Here is a 16,660-nt window from a genome sequence, read left to right as displayed (position 1 = left end):
CTTGACACAGATTTCTGCTGGCCAGATGGGCGCCCAGCTCAGCTCAGAGAAGCAGCTGCATGAGGAGCCAAGAGAAGACTCCAATGCCTCTCCCAAAAGGAGCTTAGGAAGGAGAAGACTGTCACCTGCAAGAAAGAGACAGTGAAGACAGATGTGGGGGAGGGTGGGAGAGGCGGAGAGAGAGCAGAGAGCACACTTTCTCCATTCAGCAATGGCATGTGGATGTCTCCTCTGCCCACACTGAGCAATATTTAGCTGAAAGAGACAGGATGATGAAATATATAGCCTCCATGTTTATTAAAATTAACGGTCAGGTGACATCCCTGAGAAAAAGGCCTCATGCCATTACCAGGAAATTGGATGGCAAGACCAGATCCCCCGGCCATGAAGTTATGATGACTGTGATAAAACTTAAGTCACAAGTCAAACAAAAGAAAAGGCAAAAAATAAACACAAAAAGCAAATACAAGGTTATGACAAAATGAAGACAGGTAAGGAAATTGGTTCCTCCAATCTCACAAAGCCATTCTCAAAGGGCACACCTTTATAAAATAGGTCAAGATAGTTTACATTCTCAATGTTCAGTGTCCTGTTCCCCTGTTTTAAAAGAAATGTATCCATATAAAGTCATTGCTCTATCAGAGATGGGACTGAAGGACAAATCATGATACTTGAATTATAAAACAAAACTTCCTCAAACACAACTGAACTCTCTCTCCAGGGAGAAGCCCAGGAAGCTGCCTCTCCTCCCCTGAGCTTTTTAGAGGACAAACAGCTGGCACTGCCTTCATGCCTCCACTCCGATAGAGTAACTTAGGCCTCTACTTGAACGATACTTTTTGAGTTAGAAGTTTATGACCATCAAGTGCAAATATATCATTTTCCAGGTGAGGAAACCGACATGCAAGCACAGTGCAAATTATGCGGGACCCAGATCTCTGCACACCCAACCAATATTCTTGCCATTAAGGAAACAGCTAAACATGCAGACAAATATTTGTGCACAAATTGGCTCATGACAGCATTATTTTTAATCACAAATCACTGAAAATAACCAAACCATTGAAGAGCAAGGGCAAGGTTAACATATTATGGCGTACCCATACAATAAAACATTTATATATCCAATAACATTACATATATCAAACCTTTTCAATAACAGGGCAAAGATTTATGATAAAATATTAAGAAACAAACCTGGATATTAATTTGTATACTATTAATGAAGAAAGTAATAGAAAAAAAAGACTAAAGGAAATATGCCGAAAGCATATCTCTGGAGAATAATTCAGAACACATGTGACATTTTTGTCTTTAAATTTTATGCTATTTCTAAATTGCCTGCACTGAGTATACATTGTATGTGGATGCTCACACATGGGGATGGCCTGCTTCTTCCTGTACTACTTTATGCCTTAGGATGGTAATTATTAGAAAGAAGCTCCAGTGGCTCAAGGTCCATACAGCATCCTTTGAATTAACAAGTCAATGAGTACCTTAATATATATGGAATAAATTGTAATACTGGCTCCAGTTCTTCAATCCTCCAGCTATTTGTGTCCTTTGCCATGTATTTTGTAGTTCCCTCCTACTGTGGACTAGTACCCATCTTGGGACTGGCCATGCAATTTGATTTGGCCAATGGGATGTTAGCTTCCTAACACAAGTGGAGTCTTAAAATGCATTTACAGCCCTTGCCAGTGTGTCTCAGTGGATAGAGTATCAGGCCACCCACCAAAGGGTCATTCCTGGTCAACAGGCTGTACCTGGGTTGCAAGTTTGATCCCCGGCCCCATTGGGGCATGTGCAGAAGGCAACCAATTGATGTGTCTCTCTCATGTTGATGGTTTCCCTCTCTCTCTCTGTCGCTCCCCTTCCCTCCCTTTCTCACACTGCCTCCAAAAATCAATGGAAAAAATATCCTCAGATAAGGATTAACAACAACAACAACAACAAAATAACAACAAATACATTTGCACAGCTGGAGTTACACACTTGTACTTTTGCCACCATATGAGGATGTGTCAGAACAATCTATTGATCCCAGGAGGATGACAGACACACAAAAGAGAGTTACCCCCAAATAAGCCTGGCTAAAATTAGCCAACTCTCAGCTGGCGTTAGACATGTGAGTGCATCCAGCAAAATCACTCAGCTGCCCCTCCTCTTTAGCCCCCACCAAATCAGCCAGCCTCCAGCCAAGGCTCAGACATGTGAGCTGTAATAATAAATGATTGTCGTTAAAGCTAATAAGTTTTGCATATTTTATTATGAAGTAACATAGCTGGCTGATAGAATATAATTGAATATATATTCAAGAAATTAAATCATTTTATCAGAACCTATTGCAACCAAATAACTATACCTCATTTCCATAATAATTCCTCTAAACCATCAATTGTGAACCATATCAACTCATATTTTTTGACGGACTCATTAGGCCTACCAGTTATGTCACAAAGTAAATGAGAAGAAAATCAGCCAGTAAAAAACTTGGTGAGAACAAACTTTTTGTAAATTAAATAAGTATGCCTCATCTAAATCCCTCAGCATTCCAGTGGCAGTTGGAATTGGAGAAAAGGGCTTTCATTCTGAACTCCTGGGTGTTGGCTTGTACTCTGTCCCTCAGTGGAAATAAATATCAAATCATAGAAAACAACATGACAAATGTAACCTATGAGGTATGAGGTTAACAAAGGATAGAGTAAAAGGGAATGAGTAGAACATGTATTATAATTTTCCACCCGCCCTTATTTTCGTATTTTTATTTTACTGGCAAAAAAGATCAGCAAGACCACCATGGCTTAGAATTGAAATTATCCTTAGACGTTTGGGTGATTGGCTAAACTACAAAAGCAAGTGTCAATACATATGCTACACCCTCTAATTTCTAAAGCTTGAAGCTCAGATATTGAGTTAAAAATGTTTCCTCTAAATTGTGTTTACACGCCTTTTAAGTTTCATCGCAGAAGGAGACTATCACCCAGTAAGGTCAGTAGTGCACACAGTGGGGAGTAAGAAGAGCCCCTGCCTGTCTTCTGATTTCATTTAAACAGTTTCCTGTCAGAGGTCGGACTCGCTGGCACATTTCCTCAGCATCACCACTCAGCTATCAGCAAGAGAATAAAAACAAGCCACTGTCACATGATGATGAGCAAGTCCTCCACAGCCAAGGACAAAATGGAGCAGCGTGAGCCATGGGGGTGGACACCAGGGGCATTCACACAGCAGGGTGAGTAGAGGAGCCAAAGAAGACGTGAAATCTAAGCCAATGTGGAGGCAACACCAAAATGCAGGTCCTCAATCATTTCCATCTGTTCTGCATAAATAATTGCATTGGGTAGATACTGATTCCTGGGAAGAGGGAAAGAAAAGATGCAACTCTAAATTAGGAGCACAAATTTATGTGTAAATGTTATACTATATATGTATGTTATTATGTGTATATACATGTGCATGCGTATACGTATAGTGTGTGTGTATTCTAAAAAAGAGAAATCACATGTGACAAGTACCACTTATAAGATATATCCATTTGCTAATTACATAACATGTCTAAAGTGAAAAGACACTTTTTATAAATTAAACAAATATGCCTCAGCATTTGATAACTGTTTGCTCTTTGAAATTTTTCAAAGGAGTTAGCAAATCTTGATCAGTTTTTGATGTAAAAACCGCTTCAAGGAAAAAACGGTAAGGCTGGGTTCTAGAGGCTGGAAGAGGGCAAGACTACAGTGGGATATGTCGGAATCATACGAAACTACAGCCAACTACACGTTCAAATGGAAGTTAGAGGCCTGTCTGCCCGTAGCGCCCTCCCTGGGTGACTTAACACTGAAATAACCTTCAGCCATGAGTGGCAGGACAGGGTAAAAATAGTAAACACTTAACTGTGAGTATTTACTAGGTGCTAAATATTGTCCTAAGTGCTTTACATATTTTAATTCATCCGATCCTAAGAGTAGCGGTGTAAAGCAGGTGCTACTACTACCCCCACTTCACAGACAACAAAGAGATTCAATAACTCACCCAAAGTTATGCAGCTGGTACATGGCAGGCCTGGCTTCACACTAAGGCAAACCGCATGCACACCCTGTGCTCTGGCCACTCTAGTATACTGCTTTTCAGGAAGATGTCAATGGTTATATACAGCTGTAACCAAGAATGATTATTCTTCCACTAATGTGATCTTGAGCCCAAATTAGCCATTACAAAAGGTGAAATACTGGCTCTTTTGATGCTGCTTACCTTAGTTTATATAGATTTATACATATACAAGTGTCTATGTATTGACACTTGCTTTTGTCATTAAGTTTGATATACATTGATTTCAGAGAAGAAGGGAGAGGAAGAGAAACATATTTTTTGCTGATCTGACAAAAAATATAGGTATAATTTTTAGTTATTCACACCGGACAGCTATTGTTGTGTCGGCTGCTGTCATTTTTGATTTGACAATCTAAGGGAAAAAAGGTCAGTGCCCCTGACTAACTAGTCGAGTACTGCATGTTTTAAAAAGTCTCGCGGCAGACCGGTTGGAAATCGCTATATTAGACAACTATCCAGTATACTAGTCATTTCTCTCAGATACCTCCCTCACTGTTCTTTCTTGCTTGAGTATACAGCGCCTCCTTGCCTTACTCCAGTCATTCATATCATGGCCAGTTGGTAAATTATGTATTTAATTATGCAGTAATTTACATAAATAATAATAATGATACCTAACATTTATTTAGTGCTTACTAATTGCCAGTCACGCTTCTAAATGCTTACTTAATACATGTTATTAACTATTAATTATTAATCTCTACAACATCAGTAGGAGGTAAGTGTTATTATTCCCATTTTAAAGATTAGAAAAGCAAGGCACAAGAGTTAAGCAACTAGCCCACGATCCCACCATTCGTAAGAGGCAGAGCCCAGATTCAAGTCCAGGCAATTTAACTCTGGAGGTGAACCGCTGTATTCTGACAATGCTCGGCTTTTAGCACCTCAGGCCCTCCTGCAGGATACAGCGGTTAGAGTATGAATTAACTATCTGTGGGGCAGAGGACTGACTTCAAAGATTTATTTAGCAATAAACATTTTTTTTCTTTCTGAAGTTATGATTCTCACTCATAAATTTCCAAAGTAATTTTAATTGCTAGATAGATGAAAACATTGCTTTCTTATACTAGTCTAGCATTCCAATGACTAGGCAGACAAAGAAGTCATTTCACTTTTTTTTGTTTTTAAAGGAGAAGCATTATTATCCTTTTTACCTGTTGGAAAAAGGAAATAAAAGGCAATGCCAAAATGGTGATGGATAACCAAAGAGTATATATCACAAGCCTGGGCTGTTCAACCCAACAGGTTCTTTCTTCAGCCCATCCATGTCAGAGGACCCAGTACTCTCTGTAAGCAAAGGACCTGCACATCTCCCCCACCCACCCCCAAACCCCTCCGCACGCGAATCTACCCCCTCTAATTAAGATGGCTCAGACTGATGCTCTTGTCAGTGGCCCAAACTAAACACGACGAAGACACAGCTCTTCATCACTCCTCTGTGACTGTCCCTCGGGTCCCACTTCCTTGGGACATTTCAACATCAAGCATCTCCAACGCTGCAGACTGGAAACCTACGTCATTATGACTCACCTCTACCCCGTCCTCAGCATACTCTATCGTGTGCAGATTCTGCCCTGGGTTTCATTTAAACATTTCAAAACCCATTGTTTTCTTTGTCACGCATACTATGCACCTTCCCATTTTCCCTGGCATTACTACAGCCATGTACACTTCCCCTGCTCTGCCTTCATCAGCTAAGAGACATTCTTTTCTTTTCATTCTTTTCTCCCAAAACCTCCATCCCACTTTCCTAAGGCCTTGTTGCCCAACCAACATTGAGTCACTCATTGCCTCCAGCAGGCGGTCCCATTTCCCCCAGGCTACCTCATACCAGCAGCATTGCTCATCTGAAGCGCACAGTAGTCTGTTTTCATTCCCACATGTGAAAACAGCTCCATAAGTTTAGTTTATCTATACTACCCCAGCCTACCCCACCACCCATAGCCCCTGCTAGAAACCTGACTAGCTCATTCAGAAGGAAGATGGTGATTATTTATGCCCCTGATCCCACCTCTCTAGACCTGAAATAGCCACAGTTACAGTCCCTTATCCCACCCCAAATAAAGTTACCTTGACTTGTGCATGGTACAAATACTGTACTAGACCACTTCTGTATTAGTGTATGTTATGCTCAGTCTGTTGATTTTTCATATATTTTCTAACTTTGTTCTTGTATCATCTGGGAGGACAGGGACCATGTCTAGTTCTTTCCAAACAACCTTAGTCCAGCACTACTAAGTTTTCTCCTTAGAAAGACTGCAATTAAGGAGCAAAGCAAATGAATACCTAGCCTCCCTATTTAATTACAACGAAACACGAGTAAGATAGAGTAACTCATGGTGAGACACAAGACTTGGTCATTCAAATATAAGCTCGTATTCCTCAAGCAAAGCATAGACATAGCCACAGACATTTTACATTTTACTTGGATGTTTCTGCTTATCTCTTTATAACTTCCTATTTTCCCCCCAAACAGAAAAGCCTGCCTAGCATCTGGTTAACAGCCATAATCACAGGGGAAAAGGATTGGGCTGGATGTAGGGTGTCTTTCTGGTACTTTTGAAGGCCGAGCCGACATTCCTAGGACTGGCTCCTGTGGTTGCTGAACCACATGAAGTTCTTTAGCTCGAGTGTTTCAGAAAAGTCTACAAATTTAGCTCTGAAGACAGATGACTCCTATGTAATCTTAGACCAGTGTTTCCCAGCTTTTTTTGTTTGTTTGTTCACAGACTTTTTTGAGATCTAAAAATAAAGTTATAATATGTTCTCAACAGAAAAACTGACACATGTTGATAGCCCAAAATTTTGTATACTATTTTAGGGGTCTACAGTCCATCTGGTGTCCATGATGGGATAGTCGGGTATGAATATCTCATATATACATAATGCCCTGTATAATTGGCTTGGGGTTCAAGGAGGGAGGGAGAGGAAGAAGGGAGAGTTAGCAGAGAAAGAACAATGAAGGAAGAAAGGAAAGAAAGAATGGCTAGAGTGGAAGAAAGACAGAGGGGAAAGAGGAAGAAGGAGAAAAAGAAAGAGGAAAATCCTAATCAACTTGGAGTCTCTATTCAAACTTTATCTTATCACTTTGCTTCAGGTTTAGAAGCAATAATAAAAGAGCTAGAGGCCCAGTGCATGAAATTCATGCACAAGTAGGGTCCCCAACTGCTGCTGGCCAGGGCCTTCATTTGTTCCACGCCACCCCCTGGTGGTCAGCGCACATCATAGCGAGCGCTCAAACTCCCGGTGGGTCGAACTGCTAAGGGGGCACTTTGAAAATTAGGCTTTTATATATATAGATTGCCTTTCATCTAAATAAAATTGGACAAGATGATCTAATTCACAGGCTTTCCCAGTTGTGATGAAATACATACTATCATCACTAGAAACAAGAACTTCTAGTTTTGCTTAAGCTGTTTTCCCAATGCAAGAGGTGAAGAATGTGAACTTTAGTGGGAACAGCAGTTTTTAAGTGTTGCTTAAGGAACCATCCTCCTCCTCCAACAGGTAAGTGATCTGCCCGACAAAGCACTTGGATCAAGAGGGATCCTTGTGGACTGCTCCTCCCTTAAGAGGGATGTAGAATAGGGTTCAAATGAATAAAATCATTCAGTTCCCAAAAATTTGGCCATCCACAAAACTCAGAAAAACCACTGAAGCTAAGAGCTAGACAAAGCTGCCCTGAGCAAGTTCCCCATCCATTCATGCCCACTGCCTGACTCACACACCCAAATGGTTCCTTCCCATGGTCGTTATCCCCTACTAATAAAAGTGCTTTTGCTGGCATAGGAAGGTAGGTTTTACTCAGAGGGAAACTGGCAAATAATGAAGATGAACTGGGGGTCAGAAACTGTACAAAATATATCTGACACGCTGCACCGGTTCTCAGCAAAGTACTAGCACAACCTATTGCAACACTGGATCTATAAATAGAATGAGGGGCCAATTGGTGGAACTGCAGGATGTGTGCTTTGGCCTAATGATTAGATAGGCTTCCTGGAAAAGATGGACTGATTATTTCTCCTCACACTGAGCCGTGTGCATAGGTGGCACCCATGAGTCCCATTACCTTGCATTGATATTGATTAGAATTTAAAAACAAAGAGATAGACCATCTGAAACCCATATAGTATTGTATATCAACTGTAACTGAAAAATAAAAAAAATATTTAAATTATATTCTCCAAACCCTTCACTGCATTAAAGCTTGTGATATAGCCACAGAATAATAATAACAACAATAACAACTGTGTTATCACGGAAAAGAAAGGGACCCTGAACTTTTGGAAATCTGCTTATTTTCACTCATTTCACCAGGAATCTTTTACCATAGCCAGGGTTTTAATTCTACTCAACACTCAAGGCCCAAATAAATTCTGCCTCATTTAGGCAATTTTTCCTGTGACCTTCAATGTGCTCTCTCCTCTCAATTTTCACAGCTTCATTTCTTCCTGGGACATTATTCACAACTGTCGGATCCCTGGCATCTCCATGAGGCTCTGAGCTACCCAGAGGGAAGATCTAAATGTTACTGTTGCATCCCATACGAGTCTAGGTTGGTACCTGACACACAGTGGATGTTCAACAAGCATGTAGACTTGAAGGGGACAGTTAGTTTGCTAGATCGTTCAGTGGTCCTCAACCTTCCTAATGCCGCGACCCTTTAATACAGTTCCTCATGCTGTGGTGACCCTCAATTTCATTGTTACAAATTGAACATAATTAAAGCATAGTGATTAATCACAAAACAATATGTAATTATATATGTGTTTTCTGATGGTCTTAGGCGACCCCTGTGAAAGGGTCGTTCGACCCTTAAAGGGGTCGCGACCTACAGGTTGAGAACCGCTGGTTTAGGTCATCTCTAATCTGCATATTCCAGAATGGCAAGGGCTGCAGAATGGCTAATTACACAGATGTTAATTATATGAATACAATATACAGTAAGTATTGTACTTGCTGTTTCCTCTGCCTGGAGGCCTTTCCCTGAGCTATATATTTAGTTCTTTCCTGTATCTCCTGCTGATCTTTGCTCAAATGTTACCCTCAAAGAAAGACCTTCCCCAATTAACCTATTTAAAATTTCAACACACCCCTGCCATCATTTGAATGTTTGTGTCACTCAAAATTAATATATTGAAATCATAACCACCAAGGTGATGGTAGTAGGAAGTGGGGCCTTTGGGAGCTGCTTAGGTCATGAGGGTCATAATGAGAATAGTGCCTTAAGAAAGAGACCCACAGAGCTCTGTAGCTCCTTCTGCCCAGTGAGAATAGAATTTGAAGTCTGCAATCAGAAGAGGGCCCTCACCCGACCCTCCTGAAACCCTGATCTCAGACCTCCAGCCTCCAGAACAGTAAGAAATAAATTTTTATTGTTTATAGGCACCCAGTCTGTGGTATTTTGTTACAGCAGCTTGAATGGACTAAGACATATACACCCCCAACACAGGAACTACCTATCCCTTTTTCCAAATTATTTTTCTGTATATCACTGATCATCATCTAACATACAGTATGTTTTGCTTTTAATTTTTCTTATTTTCCATTAATCACTTCACATCATAGAATGTAAATTCTATGGAGCAGAGATCTTTATATTAGTAAATTATATGTATTCCTTTACTCAGTAATGCTTAGAAAAATCCCTGGCAGGTTAAGCACAAGATAGATACTCAATAAATAGCTTTGGAATGAAATTTAAAAATGAATCATAAAGCATTAATAAAACACCTACCTCTACCTGGCACTGATCCTATTGAAGACACTGAACCTAATCAAATACATGCAGCCCAGTGGGTCTGCACAGTCAGGGGGCAAGCAGTGCCTGAGAGAGCAGAGCAGGTATCTCCTCTGAGGCCATCACCAAAGGTTAGGGCCCTGCTTCCAGTCTTGCATACCTTTGTCCTTAACAAGTCCAGAACCACTAAATGGGTGAACAGCTACACCGTAAAGCACAGATAATAAGTGCTAAAGGGGTTCGGACCCAGAAGAAGTCACTTCACAGACATCACTGCGAGATGTGTGGTAGTCAGCTCCTGAGATATCCCCTAGGTTTCCTATCCTTCTGGAATTCACATCCTGTGGGTCTCCTGCCACAGTGAATCGGGACTGCCCTATGGCACTGACAGAAACTTTCCAAGGCTAGGTCAGAAAAGGTATCTCAGCTCCAGCCTTGGTCTCTCAGATTCCTCACTCTTTGGAAGGTAGCTGTGCTTCCCACTATACTACCAGTGTATCCCTCATTCTTTGGGAAGCCAGCTGTCATGCTGTGATGACTCTCAAGGAGCCCAGGGAGAGGAACCAATTCACCATCACCAAACTGCCAGCTATGTGAGCGAGCCTCCTTGGAAGTAGACCTTCTCAACCTGGAGAACTCTGTAGATGGCTGTAGCCTTGGCCAATGTCTAGTTTCAAACTCATGGGTGATCCTGAATGAGAACCACCTAAGTGAGCCACTCCTGAATTCTAAAATCCACAGAAATCATGAGAGGTAATAAATGAAAATTATTGTTTTCAGCCATTAATTTTGGGAGGTTTATAACACAGTAATAGATAACTAATACAAGAGGTCATGGAAATGACTTCCACTAAGGAAGTAGGGCTTGAAACAGAGGCATCAAAAAAAATTGTAGAAATAACAGGCAAAGCAGAAACGCAAGTATGGGGAGAAACCATGAGCAACGGCAGGTACGAATGTTCCATAGAAACCACAACCACACAGAACCCCAGGATGGGAACAAATCTAAAGGACATTCGTACCTTTCATCTAATGCTAAAGTTCATTCTTAAAATAATAAAATGAAGGCAAGCGTTGCATGAATTTATCTAAGCTGAAACCCAGGAGAAGGTCGATTCTCCTCCATGTAGTGATACAAATGAGGAGTATTCAGTCACAACAGAGACCAACCACATTCCTGAGCCTGAATTGAGGTCACTCCTCAAAGCGATTTAATAAGAATTGAGGGAGGAGGAAGAGAGAGAGCAGGAGAAAGGGGGGAGGGAGGGAGGAGGAGAAGTAAAAGAAGCAGAAGCATGCCGAGTATTCAGTCACAACAGAGACTACATTCCTGAGTCTGAATTCAGGTCACTCCTGAAAGTGATTTAGTAAGAATTGAGGGAGGAGGCAAGAGAGAGAGCAGGAGAAAGGGAGGAAAAAGAGGAGAAGAAAAAGAAGCAGAAGCAGGAGGAAAAGAAGGAAAAAGAAGAAAGAACAACAATTATAGCAACTCTACAACAGAAGAAGAAAGAGGAGAGAAAGGAAGGAAAATATTGATTAACTGAAATGCTATGTGGTGGGCATTGTCCTAAGTTCTTTAAATACATCAGCTCATTTTACCCTCACTACAACTCCACATCCTCAAATTATTTTAGTTCTATTTCTTCCTCCCCCTCTTCGCAAGAGACTTCCCTTCACCCCATTCTCCTGAAAGTGGACAGCTACAGAGAAGGATTAAGTCATCATGCACCTAACCTCTTTTCAGGAAAAAACTGAGCACATAGTCAAGGTTCCAGCAGGGTCCAGCCAAGAAAGAATCTACTCACAGATTGGGGCATTCCCTTCCCTGAGGATATAAAGTTAAATTTCCTAGACTGCTGATCAGTGCGCCTCTAGTCAAAGAAAGAATGTATCTGAGATGAAAAAGAAAAAAACCTACAGCATTCTCTATTCCAAGAAATCATGTTCTACTGCCCAGAGTCGGTTCTTCTAGAGGCCAGTGGTGGATCTGGAACCCCTCCTGGAGGAAGGATTTCACCACAAAGGTAAGCCCCTATTTGAAGAAGAAGATACAGGTATTTGCCTTTAACCAAAGGGAAGCATGGGGGGACTTGTTCTGTAGGGAGTCACTTTCCAAAGATTCTGCCATATGTTCAGTGGTATAAGGAGGGGAGGAACTCCAGGTCAAGGTCAAGCCAGAGGAGGTGGAGTTAGTAAGCATTCCCCTCCACACCATCCTCCCGTGAAAAGAGGGTATATGCTGAACTAGGATTAGAGAATCGTTTTTAAAACTTACTCAAGGTACTGAAATAGCTGGCTATACTTCTGAGAAAACAAAACATAGAAAATTAATTATAAAAGGTATATATACCTCAGAGAGTCTGGAAGATAAGGCATGTACCAATTAAAGGCTTACAGAGTAATGGTCTTCTTACTATCTATGAGACCAGACTTTCAACAAATACCATCCCAATGGCATTGATGATGGACATGAAAGGGTCACCATCAAGAAAGTCTAGGAATGATCACCAAGATCTCATATACATAGGGCTCAACAGAACATTCTGGAAATGGACGAAGAGGATGCCCAAGAAGCTTCTATGGAAAAGAGTAGTCATAAAAACTCTTTCTCATAAAAAAATGGAGCATTATGCTAAGTCAGAGAAAGATAAACATCACATGATCTCACTCATATGTGGGGTATAATGATCAACATAATTTGATGAACAAGAATAGATGCAGAGACAAATGACGGGGGGCGGGGGGTGTTGGTTAGAGAGCAACCAAAGGACTTGTATGCATGCATATTAGCATAACCAATGGACACAGACAGACACTGGGGCAGTGGGGGCTTGCCCGGGGTGGGAATGACTGGGGACAGGGGGGAGGGGGGTCAAGCAGGGAAAAAGGAGACATATGTAAAACTTTAAACAATTAAAAAAAAGGCCTTGGACTCTTGAAACAATGGAATTATCAAACAGATAGGCCATCCCTGAGTTTACCATCATTGAAGCTGTCACTGTTGGTAACGTGGGTGAACGGTGACTGGGCCCGCGACTCCTCACTCAGAGAATAGCTGTGCTCGGCCTGGATGAGAGGGGCTGGGGATGTTGGGGATGGCTCCACCTCCATCGACACACTCTTCTCTGACAGGAAAGGGTCGTTCAGCAGCTGACCCAAGACGTTCTGGGAAAACTCATCCAGGAGTTCTGAGAAGTGCTGCAAGAAACAAACGAGGAAGAACTCAGTTTCTCAGTACCATGATCTGATATTTACACATGAATTTGAAAGCAAATATAGCATGCAGAGCTTTAATTGAAGTCACTGAGATACAATGTCCAGTTATCTATGGCTGCACAGCATACTACCCCAAAGTTCAGAGGCTTAAAATACCATAGTTTATTATTTCTCACCACTTGGTGAGTCGCCTGGGTGGATGAGCTAATTTCTTCCGGGTTCCATGATAGAACCATAGTGAACTAGAAGGTTGGCTGGGGGTCTGGGCTGGGCCAGGACAGTGAACACCTGGGCTTTTTGCTCAAAGAGGCCTCCTCAGGCTGAAATTGCTCACATGGTGGTAGAAATGTTCCAAGAGGGAGCAAAACAAAGCTGAATGACCTCAGAAGTCACAGATTATCCCTCCCTCCACATTCTATTGGTCAAGGCGAGTGATACGGCCAGCCCAGATTCAGGGGGTAGGAAAATAGATTCCACCTCTCAATGAAGGAATGGCAGAGTCACACTGCAAGAGAGTGTCAGCATGACTCACAGGGGCCATCACTATAACTCCCTACCGCCATCTGCATTGGGAAGATTTTAAAATAGCTATCTTGTTATTTATAGCAAAGTGCCAAGTTCAAAGGCATCAAAGGCAGCTCCCCTCCATTCTCCCCACCACCTGGGCTTTGTTCCTCTCTAGTTTTTCCTTAATCTCTTTTTATCCCCCATTCCCAACACCACCAAATCCCTAGCCCCCACCCTACCATGAAGATGATACAGGAATAATCCATACATATATTCACAGAGATCTCTATATCCCTTGTTCCACTGTCTCACTGTGAAGAAGCTGCAGCCCCATCCACTCTCCCTCACTGACAGAGGATGCTCATGGCAGGAGGATCTGTAGAGCAGGATCCTATAACCTTGGCACCACTGGCATTTTGGACTGGATAATTCTTTATTAAGGGAGTGGGGTTGTGCTGTGTATTATAGGAGGTTTAGCAGCCTCCCTGGCCTCTATCCACTCAATGCGAATAGCACCCCCTAGTTTTGAAATGAAAAATGTCTCCAGACACTGCCAAATGTCCCAGAGCCAGGAGGGGTGTCATTCTTGGTTTAGAACCACTGCTACAGAGTATATTAAAAATAATGCTGAGTTAATTCAATTTAAAAGTCCATTCTGACAATATCTGTTAGAGCCATTTCTTCCTTCTTAACTTATCCAGAGGACATACTAACATGTCATCCTTATTGATTAAACGTTAGGGACGTTTCTGGTATAGAAAAGAAGTTACCAAAGCAGATACAGCGATAAGAGAACTGATTGCAAATGGTGACATTTGGGTGGGCAATGAAAACTCTTAGGATTGACATGGGTAAGTCCTACCACTGAACTGGAGTGTCAGTGAAGGTGTTCTGAAAAGGAATATAGCTGGGGGAACGGATGTAGGAGGTGGCTCTAAGGTGAGAGCTCTAAGATTAGGGCAGAACTTCTCCTGTGATAAAGGAGAAAAGCAGACAACACAGAGGAGGTCCTTGTAGGCTGGATCCCTAAAGCAGAGTTACATTGGTGGCTTTCACCAACACCACAGACATGAGAAATGGCTGCATCCCATCAGGACAGAATGCAAGACTGGCACGTCCTGATCAGCATCAGTCACCTATGAGAACAAGACAGCATGGTTGGGAGAGAGTTCTCTGCGTACAAACACATTTAAAACTGAAAGGTCCTGCTCTGGCTGGTGTGGCTCAGTTGGTTGAGCATTGTCCCATGCACCAAAAGGTCACTGGTTCGGTTCCCCATCAGGGAACATACCTAGGTTGTGGGTTCGATCCTGGTTGGGTTTGTACGGGAGGCAACTGATCAATGTGTCTCTCTTGATGTTTCTCTCTCATCGTCCTAAGGACCTTTCAGAATATCAAAGGGAAGAATTCCCAGTTGCCAACTGTCTACATCACAATTACCAGAACAGTTTTTAGTCATTTTATAATGAAGTATTTTAAACATTGGAAGAATTATAGAGAATAGTGCCACAAATAACCAGGTATTCATTCCTTTGGGGGAAAAAAAATCTTATTTTTTTCATGTTTGCTGCTGCAACCTTTTTTCTTCACTCTTTTTTTAAAGAAATAAAATATGCAAGGACTATAAAACTCCCACTCAATCGTCTTCTTCCCTCTCAAAGGTAACTACTACCCTAAACTTGGTGTTTGTCATTCCCATCCACACTTTTACTGCGTGTATGTTTCCACTGTGCACATATGAACTTTTTAAACTTTAGTAAGTAGTACTGTACTTCACACATCTTTCTGCAACTTTATTTCTCCAAAAAGGTTTTTTTCTATTTATTCATGTTTATACATGTAGTTCTATTTCATTCATTTAAACCTCTGAATTATATTCCATTGTATCTACCCATTTCTCCTTGAGGAGTATGTAAAGATTTTATTATTCTATATGATGCTAAATAAACATTCTTGAACACGAAGGGAAAATTTTTAAAAGTACCAATCCTGTGACCCACCTTCAGAGATTTGACTTAGTTGGCCAAAGGCACCACCACCAGTGATTCTAATGCTCACTTCAGTTTCTGAACCACTGAAGGTCGGCCCCACCGCCACTCCCCACTCTCCTCCCCACCCCACTTTTACAGGGAACTCCCTAGAAGTTTACAAAGTCCCTAGAAGTTCAGATGTGCCCAAGTCAAAGGAAGAGTCGTGTATTTAGCAGCTACACATGCTAGACTTTAAAGAGACACTGGGGATACAAAACAACAAATAAGAAGATAGAAAAAGCCCATCCTTCCCTGAGCCCACCAACATTAGGTGCTATGAATCGCCCGGGGATCTTAAGACATAGATGCAGACTCCCAAGTCTAGTGGGCCTGAGGGCCTGCATTTCTAAGAAGCCCCCGGGGATGCTGCTAGGCTGTAGCGAGGAGCAGAACAGCTTCAGGCTCAGATCAGAACCCAGGTTTCCCTGATTCCAGGATAACCTGTTCTGATTCCCTAAACAGCTCCCCAAAGACAAACTTACTGGTGGCCTGATGGTAAATACTCTGCAAGTGCCTGACGGAGTTCCTTTCAAGACCAAAGTTAAGGTAACGAAAGAGAAATAAATCGTAGGATGTAAAATGCAAAAGCAAGAGTGGGACTCGCAGTCCCGGCCTTTCCAAACCACACAGTTCTGTCCCCTGAGTTGCAATGTCGACTCTGGCCGGATGTGCTGGCCCTGCTACACCTCTGGAATCAAACTCTGTCCTGAGGCAAACTCTGTCCCTTTGACGGCTGCGCTTTCCCATGGAAGTTGCCAGGTTGGGCTACTCTGCTGATACTGTTTTCTTTCCCCGGTGCCGCACTAATGAATGTTTCCACGAACATCCCTGGATAACCAATAATAAACCTTCCCAAACTGCCATCCATCCCTGAATCCCCTACTTTAGATTTTGTAGTAATTATCACCTTACCAAACAATCTAGCCCTAAATGATGATCAATCCTGAAGAACTCAGAGTTGTTATCAAATGGGTTCTGATAAGCTCAATCCTGAAGAACTCAGAGTTGTTATCAAATGCGTTCTGATAAGCTCTCCTGTTAAAGAACCTCCTCAGAAGAG

General features: G+C 41.9%; 1 protein-coding gene across 2 annotated transcripts in view; it reads right to left on the bottom strand.

The window, feature by feature from the left end:
- The window catches only part of CREB3L2 (cAMP responsive element binding protein 3-like 2), a 108,364-nt gene that overhangs the window by 28,682 nt on the left and 63,022 nt on the right, over window positions 1-16,660 (bottom strand). For both annotated transcript variants that reach the window (XM_006759577.2, XM_015561239.1), the window contains exon 2: window positions 12,829-13,045. In XM_006759577.2, coding sequence (XP_006759640.1) covers window positions 12,829-13,045 — 217 coding nt within the window. The remainder of the gene's footprint in view (window positions 1-12,828; window positions 13,046-16,660) is intronic.

The sequence above is a fragment of the Myotis davidii genome, unplaced genomic scaffold, assembly GCF_000327345.1.
Source record: "Myotis davidii unplaced genomic scaffold, ASM32734v1 scaffold1316, whole genome shotgun sequence".
Taxonomy (NCBI): Eukaryota; Metazoa; Chordata; class Mammalia; order Chiroptera; family Vespertilionidae; genus Myotis; species Myotis davidii.
Note: the sequence above shows the minus strand (reverse complement) of the source record. Positions and strands in the feature narration are given on the sequence as shown.